Below are 8803 nucleotides of genomic sequence, written 5' to 3' on the forward strand. Positions count from 1 at the left end.
GCCAGTTCACTTCTTATCAAAGGGGAAGGGGTCTCAGGCTGCCGGGCAGCTGTTGGCCTCCAAGTTGGTTTTCCCCTGAACTAGACTTCTTGAATGCAGAGAACCTTGGCTCGTCACTGTGCTCACTGCTATGGTCTAAATGTTTGTGTCCCCCCAACATTCATGTTGAAAGCCTAATGCCCAAGGTGATGGTACTAGGAGGTGGGGCTTTTGGGAGGTGCTTAGGTCATGAGGTCAGAGCCCTCATGAATGGGATGAGTATCCTCATAAAAGAGGCTCCAGAAGACCTTGCCCCCTTTCTGCCACGTGAGGACACAATCACAAGTCTGCAACGAGAACAGGGCCCTCAGTCAACTATGTTGGCACTCTGATCTCAGCTTTCCAGGCTCCAGAACTGGGAGCAATACATTTCTCCTGTTTATAAGCCGCCCAGTCTGTGGTACTTTGTTACAGCAGCCTGAACAGGCTGAGACACCCACCACGGTAGGAGACTAGAAATACTGCACTAATTTTCATCTCAGGGTAACTGGTGGGCAGATACTTTAAAACTTCAGGCTACCTCATCAGCAGTAACCATCATCCACAGATAGTACATGCCCTCCACGTGACACCAAGATGGAGACCAGGGATGGGAGTTCTTTTATCAGTTGTGGTGTGACTGGGCCTGGAAACACGCCAGACATGAGCCCTGCCACAGTTCACTGGGTACCAATCATGCATATCAGCTCTGAATGGCAGGGGAGAGGAGGGGAGCACAGAGTGGCCATCATCCACAACATAGCATCCTGCCTAGCCTTGAGTTCCAGTCTCTCTCAACTTTGTTCAGTTGGGAGAGAATATAGAACTGAATATGATTCATGCTGACAGCCAGTCTGCAGTCTCCTGAGTGAGGACATGCCCCTGACTTCTGTTTCTGCGAGTCTATGTCCATTTCCCCAAGAGCAGAGGTCCCAGCACCCTAGGCCGAGTTGTCAGGGAAGGGTTGTCAAGGAGAGGGAAGGAGGCAGCCTGGACCTGACTGAGCAGCTGAGAGCCCTAGCTATAGCAGAGGCACAGCAGTTCTCTTGAGACACCAGATGGCCACTGACCAGTAAGAGGAAGGACAAACCCTGACAAGGCTCCCTCACAGCCCCTTAGTGCTAATCACCAGCTGTCCAGAGGAACTAAGGAATGGGGTGAGGCGGTCATCTGGAGGAAAGGTGGTCCATGGCAAGAGTGCCACTGCTGGGCTGGGAGCCAGACCGTCCCCGCTCTGAGCTGTTCCCAGGTTTGCTTCTCACAGTAGACAGTGCCCAGCAACAAGGCATACCAGCCCTCAGTAAGCTTCCCATCTCTCCATGGCCTTTCCCTTGGCTGCGCCTTGCAGCTTTCCTGTACCCATCACGCTGCTTTACTGTTAAATCTTTGTTCATGCTGACCTGAGATGACTCCCCCTTTGCCCTCTCTATCCCTTTCACCTTTAAATTACACCTCCCTCATCACTGATGTACACTCCTCCTGGTCTGGACCCCAGCTGAGTGTGGCCTATTGATCCCATTGTGTCTTGGACTTTCTTCCATCATTGCTTTGACAAGTCTATTAAAAATAATGCTGTTTGTCTTCCCCCACTGTATCATGGGCTCCCACAGCATGCCTCTTACTCATCTTTGGAGGCTCTGGGCCCGGGCCTATTTCTAGACCTGACATGCAATAGGTCTCAGTTTTTGTTAAATTCCAAGAGCCCACAACCTCAATAGTCCAGGGCTTTTGAAACAGAAAGCCAGCCTCTTCCTGCCTTCCTGATGCATATGGCTCCAGCAGCCTTTCTACTCTGGGTTTATACATGCTTCCATCTTCCCACTGGTACGACCATCCACCTATTACTACCTGCCTTCTCCTCACCCCAATTCCCATCTACTAAATCAACTTAGGGTCAAAGCTGCCCGGCCTCACAGATGACAAACAGCCCATCCAAACCTGCATTTCCATTGAGTTTTGTGACTCGAGGGGACGGTAGGAGCTAGGCCAGTGTAGTACAGAGCGCACTGACTCTGCTGTTAGCTCTGGATTCAAATCCCATCCCATTTACCAACTGGAGGACCTTAGGCAAACCTCTTCACTTCTCTGAGCCTCGGTTTTCCATGTATAAAACACGGAGACTAATTTTTTCCATAGGATATGGCTTAGGTTGGGTTCCCCGCAAATCAGGTCAAATTTGAGTGTAAATAGTTTAATTGGGAAGCGATCCTGGCTAGGGCCGGGATTAGGGGGATCATGGGAGGTGCCCTGCTGTAAAATGTAAAGAGGGTCAGGTTCACGCAAGTGCCAAACCTGCCCTTACAGGAACCCAAGAGCGAGGGGCCCTCACTCTAGACCCAGCCCTGATCCAGGAAGCACTGACAGGGCAGTTGGAAGTACAGTAGGAAGCCAAAGCAGCATACATAATCAAGCTGCTGCTGGGAACCAAACCCCACTTAGGAATTCTGGGAGACAGGTAGAATGCACCCACCTGAGAGGTGAGGAAGCTGGGGTATTTATCCTCCAACTGCCATCTCTCACTAGTTGAGGGATGCTTCAGGGGCCCTAACTCCCTGGCCCTCCCAGCCTGTGCTACACAAGCCTAGACAAGTGCTAAGGCAAAGTTGCAATAGGACCCTGTGGGGTATGTCATAGAATGGTGAGTGCCCAGAGGAAATGGGCCAGGCATGGCCTCTGCTAGAGGGCTATTGTAAGGGTGAAAGGAAGTAACCACAGTACCTAACACAGAGAAGTCCTCTTCTCTTTCCCAGTTTATGGCAATCGCTTGTGAAGTTCATGGAGCTTCCCAGCTCTCCATGAGTCAACACCACCAGCAGAACAGCTGCTTCCCATCTTTCGGAAGCAAAAAAAACAAACAAAAACCCCAGAGTCCCTAGGAGAGCTCAAATGCCCAGGGCCGGAGCTTGCTGCCGATGGCTCGAGACTGAAGGAGCTAAGGTAGTCCAGGGCTCGTTCCTCTGAGAACTGCTTCCTCCTGCATCTGTGCCCCCCACCTCTCTCTGGCTTCTCCTCTCACTGTTAACACTACTTATGCCATACAAAACTGGCATCACGTTAATAACAACTGCTGCCACTTACTCATCTTCTGTGACAGACATTATGCCTTTATACTCACCTTAATCCTGAGAAACCTGTAAGATTTTTCCCATTTTATGGACAAGGAAACTAGGTCTCAGCAGAGGGTTCAGAGTCAGAATAGGGTGATCCTCTTTCCACTGACTTTGTCTCTTCACTGTCTCCGCAATGCCCCTCCTACAGGACCACCGGCTTGGGATGGGTGCGGAGAAGACAAACAAGCTGCCTTTACCAAAAACTGGGGTGCAGGGAGGGGCACTGGGGAGGTGGCTGTTCCCTCCCCAAACACACACTCCCCATTAGCTAGCAAATAAACCTGTTGTTCCTGGTCCTGCTGATCCACACCCTCCTTCAACAATTTGCCACTGACCCATGTTCTAGGGAGACTGATCAATTTTGAACTAAATAATTCACTATGTAGAATCAGCCCTTTTCTTATCTTCAGGCAGTGATAAACATACTATCCCATTTATACAGCTCTGCCTCCAATAAATTGCCATTTAATGAGAAGACTAGTGAGAGTTAAGCTGATGGGACATAACTGATAAGCTAATTTTCATTAGAAGGAAAACAGGAAAATAATCAATACAAGAGTCAAAATATAGCATTTTCTTTAGGACTGAAGAGGAGGGGCACTGTGGTGTCACTGCCATGGACAAAAAGTGGCTTATTTGTTCCTCTCAACCTTTGTTTCCTCATCTGAAAACTGGAAAGAATAATACCTACCTCATAGGTTAATACCTGTGAGGATTAAATGAAGGTACATACATTGCCTAAACCATAGTAGTTGCTCAAAAAATAACAGGTATTACTTGTGATGTAACTTTGGATTTGATAAATCAGAAGTTAGGAGAGTACAAATAGTTTATCTGTTGTCTGTCCCAGGATCCTTTCCTGGTCAGCAACCACCTCCCATAGTCTTTCATTACATCTTCAAATGGTCTGGGCCAAAGCTAGCTTTCTTAACATCCTTGTGTGCTCCTCTCCCTCAGGAGCTGCTCCCGCCATCTGACATCTTCATTCTGCACTGGAAGCTCCTGGGCAATGTGGTCGAGAATGTGCACTCTTCTCATGTACTAAAATAGAACCTATTTCCTATTGCCGCTATGACCTCTAACAGCAAGAGAACCAACCGATCTCGGTTTTAACAGATGAATAGATACTCCTGGCATACCCAATGGTTAATCTGGGAAGGAAAAATAAGTGTATAGGAACTAATAACAGAGTGTTCACTGAGAAATTCCTGGGAAGTATGGCAGGACATACTTCCCGCAGAGGTCTTATGCTCTGGGTGGGGCAGCAAAATGAAGTAACAGGTCACTCAATGGTAGGAACAGCAAAAAAGGAAGGATTCAATGCCCTGGCACCTTCCAGAATGGTGTCAGAAAAGGTCAATGGGGTAAACACACAGTGTTCGGAACTGTGCACTACACATTCAGTGAATACAAGCAGTATATCAAAGACCAGTAACGAAATTCATTCAGAAACATGTAATTTATGAGCATGAGAACTGGCTCCACAATTAAAATATCCCCACCCAAAACCCTATAACAGGGAAAAAAGGAAGATCTCCATCGTACTGAAATAAGATTTCATACAAACATAGATAAATATATTTAAATTTTCTTTTAACCATAAGTGAATTCAAACAGGCTGTTATAAAACAGAATACTATACAGAGCTGTCTGTATAAATCATAGAAAACATAAAAACCAGAATGCTGGATGGGTGCTGGTGGTGGAAACTACAGGGCCAAACTCTCAACAAGGAACTGGGGGCCACTGAGGCTTAAGGAACATGGCCCACGCCTGTTGCTAAATGGTTCTGTCAACCTCCAGACCCTAGAAATTCAGAATTTTCTCCTTCTTCCTCTGCCTGCTTTGGTCCGTGGCCGGCTGCCTGGCCGGACAGTAAACTGCTTTTTAAAATCCACCAAGCAATCTGTAGCTTCTGAAATGGAAACAAAAGACTTGATGGGAGACTCATTTAAGTCGATATGTGCAAGGGAACTCTGCATCTCTTTGCTGCAGCCTGCTTCTTCTGTACCTGGTGAGGGTTCCCTAGAGAGAAGGAGAAAAATGCGTCACACATTGTACCGGGGACTTTTACATATATCAATTCATATAATCTTTGTGATCATCCAACCAAATAAGTACTATCATTCCCCTTTCACAGATGAGGACATTAGGAACATTTTATACCTAAAGCCACACAGTTGGGCAGTGAGAGAATGAGGATTCAGACCCCAATTCCCACGCTGCTTGAAATCCAAGTCAGAAGACCAGGGCTGGGTGGGGATAGAGAGGTAGGGAGGAATAAGACACAGCTTTGGCTCTGCTTATTTTAACACCATGAGTGAACTGAGCTAGCCATCCAATTCTGAGCTCAGATATATGAGGGTGACAGAGATTTACAAAGACAGGTCACAGGTCCACACTGATTTCTACCTTCATCAGTTTGAACATCACATTATACACAGAACCCACGACCACGCCTGCACTTTTCTAGAGCTGCGGAGAACCACACTCCAATGGCTGAGAGCCACACCCCAATTCACCTGAAAGCCACTGTTTCTGAAGACTTGGTCTTTATATCTGCATCTGTGATAGGAGAGAAAAAGTAATAATGTCCTTAGTAGTAATCACACCACCTCTCACTGATCATGTGTTTCCTATGCTCTGGGCACTGCTTTTCATCAGGTTTATCCACGTAGCTCAGTTCCCCAACCCCCAGACCAATGGAATGTGAGCATTAACCATCCGACAGGCTCAGCTGCATAAGTACTGAGGTGAATGCTTTTGAATAAACAAACTCTGAATAAATCTACTTCATTCTGGACTAGAGGAACAAGGAGTTGCCAAGGGAAACCTATCACCTGCAGAGATGCACAACCTACTAATCTAGAGGCAGTGGGGGGACATGGGGCTCAGAGAGGCTGCCTTTTTATAGTCATCAGAAAGGCTTAAGGAAAAGCTCCTCTTCCATCTGCATCTAGTGAGCTTTAACAACAGCAACTAATAATGACCACAATAATAAGAGCAGCTAACATTTATCGAGAGCCTACTTATGCCAGGGAATATGTTTGGAGCTTTACCAGACACAGTCCTTACACTTTATGAAGTTGGTATTACTAACTCCATGCAATGCTTGTAACCAATCTACTCTACTGTTCCCTAAATACCAGGCACAAAGAGACAGTTACTTCCTACAATCCCTCAGGAGTATATTTGGTACACTAAGCTAAATGTAACATATGAATGATGCACAAAACCTTAGGAGGAGGCAATAACATCTGCATGTCTGATTTTCCATGCCTGTTCCTTTAGAAAGTATTTGGGGCTTGGGCATTACCCTGTGATTTAGAAATGGTTTTTCCCAGTTCAACAGGCAGTCCTTAAAGTTCAGGCTTTATGAAGCCTGAAATGAAATGCACTGTGAATAAGACAGGGTATCTCCCATTTTCCTTAGGGAGAGAGTACCTAGACTGAGTCGCCAAGGTCAAATGTACATCCACTTAACTCCAACAAACAGGGAGTTGGCAGTGGTTCTTTTTACTGAAAGGCCTTAGGCAGAGGCCCAGAAAACTGGTCCGGGGTCCTCACCTGCAGTCTTGTGCACAGAGTGTTCCAAGAGACTGAGGAGTTGGCCTTCCCTGTGGCCTTTTTCCTGTGACAGAGATAAACAGATGTGAGGGTTACCTCTTGACAGATAATCTAAAATACCACTTCCTTAGCCCAGATCACACCTGTCTCCAGGACAAAGAAGTGTAGAGGCACACCTCTAGGAAAGTCTTTTGCATTCTAATAAATGAGGGTTAACAAGTAAAAAAGCAAACTGTGATGAAGAGATACATATTTATGCCAAGAATATTATCCAAGAATCGATAACAGAATGAAGGCAAATTATTCCACCAAGATCATATTAAAGAACAGTAGCCTTTGACCTATGACAGACTTGGAGCAATTTAAAATAGAAAACAACAGTTTCAAGGTAACTCCTAGGGGCAGTGATACCAGAAGAATAAACGGGCTCTATAAGACCCAAGTCCAAATCACCACCTCAAAATCTCCCCACTCAGGGGTCCCTTTCTTATATATATATATATATATATATATATATATATATATATATATATATATATATATATATACATACACACACACATACACACACACACACATTTATTATTTCATTTTTTTAAATTGGGGAACAGTGTGTTTTTCCAAGACCCGTCAGCTCCAACTCAAATAGCTGTTTCAATCTAGTTGTGGAGAGTGCAGTTCAGTGGCCCGTGCAGGGATCGAACCAGCAACCTTGAAGCTATGAGCACTGTGCTCTACCAACTGGGCTAACAGGCCACCCGGGGGTCCCTTTCTTGTGTCATGACAGATAATGGCTTCTCCATCTTAGCATACAGTGATTGCTATGTGAGTAAGCCTAGAATATGAAGCTACTGTTTTATTTTTTATCTCTAAGCCAAAATTTGCTCTTCCTGATCTAATCACAAAGCCCAGAAAACACATCCATCTTCCCAGTGACTAGACCCCCCAGTTTCCTAAGGCCAGGCACACAAAGCGTTCAACAGAGTTGGTCTCGAAGATTGGCAGTTGGGGGTATGACTAGATATCCTTTCTGAAAAGCAATTTGGCAATATGTTTCAAGAGATTTTTAAATGTTTACATCCATTGCCCTAAGGGGAAATTTATTCTAAGGAAATAATCAATGGTATAGAGACTGACTAATGTTTTAAACAGTCTTATAATACAGAAGAAGTGGAAAGCACCTGGATGTTTAATAATATAAGAATGGTTAAATGACTTGTGATATAAACATTAAGAGTAATTTTAAAAAATAATTTAGGGGCCAGCCGAGTGGCTTGGTGGTTAAGAGTTGGTTTGGAAGTGTGAGCTCTAAGCAGCAGGGCCGCTGGTTCAAATCCCACATGAGCCAGTAAGGCTGCACCCTCTACAGCTAAGATGGTGAACTACAGCTCAACCTGGGGCTGGGCTGCTGTGAGTCGTCGGCGTAGGCTGCAGTCCCTGCTGTAGTGGGCTACCATAAGCTACCGTGAGCAGCTGGCAGCCAGCGTGAGCTACTGTGAACTGCTGTGAGCAGCCGCCCAATGGCCAGCGAGCGACTGCCTCACCTGGAAAGAACGCAATGATAATACTAACATGGACCAGTGAAGCGATGTCCTCCACAACTAGACTGAAGAACAAAAGGACAGCAACTTGTCTGTTCCCCTTCCCTGATTCCCCAACACTGTTCCCCTCTCCAAATTCCCCAATAAAAATTAAAAAAATCTTAAAAAAAAAAAAGTTTAAAAATAAACCAAGGAAGGTGTTTATGCTACAATGTTACGTACACACACACACACACACACACACACACACACACACACACAGTATAATATCCACTACATTAAAAAGGCATAGAAGAAAATAGGCCAAAATACTAAAAGTTATCTTTGAGTAGATAAATTATGATTGATAATTTCCCAATTCCTCATACTTGTTTTTAAACTTCCTGTATTTTCTCCAATGAGCATATATTATTTTTTAATTAAAAGAAAAAATAATTTTAAGAAGTATAAATCTTGTTTCAAGATAAACAGAAGAGGGCCGGCCGAGTGGCGCGATGGTTAAGAACTGGCTTGGGACGCCAGAGGGCCCCGGTTCAGATCCCACATATGAGGGCCAGTGACACTGCC

The 8803-nt window shown here is 45.3% G+C and overlaps 1 protein-coding gene across 2 annotated transcripts in view; it reads right to left on the bottom strand.

The window, feature by feature from the left end:
• Positions 1 to 4568: 4568 nt before the first annotated feature.
• UIMC1 (ubiquitin interaction motif containing 1) overlaps positions 4569 to 8803 on the bottom strand; it is a 103590-nt gene continuing 99355 nt past the window's right edge. For both annotated transcript variants that reach the window (XM_019655637.1, XM_019655638.1), the window contains 3 exons: positions 6696 to 6759; positions 5651 to 5693; positions 4569 to 5153 (listed from right to left, as the gene is read on the bottom strand). In XM_019655637.1, the coding sequence (XP_019511182.1) occupies positions 4943 to 5153; positions 5651 to 5693; positions 6696 to 6759 (318 nt within the window). In that variant the 3' untranslated portion in view covers positions 4569 to 4942. The remainder of the gene's footprint in view (positions 5154 to 5650; positions 5694 to 6695; positions 6760 to 8803) is intronic.

The sequence above is a fragment of the Hipposideros armiger genome, unplaced genomic scaffold (assembly GCF_001890085.2).
Source record: "Hipposideros armiger isolate ML-2016 unplaced genomic scaffold, ASM189008v1 scaffold_242, whole genome shotgun sequence".
In the NCBI taxonomy this organism is placed as follows: Eukaryota; Metazoa; Chordata; class Mammalia; order Chiroptera; family Hipposideridae; genus Hipposideros; species Hipposideros armiger.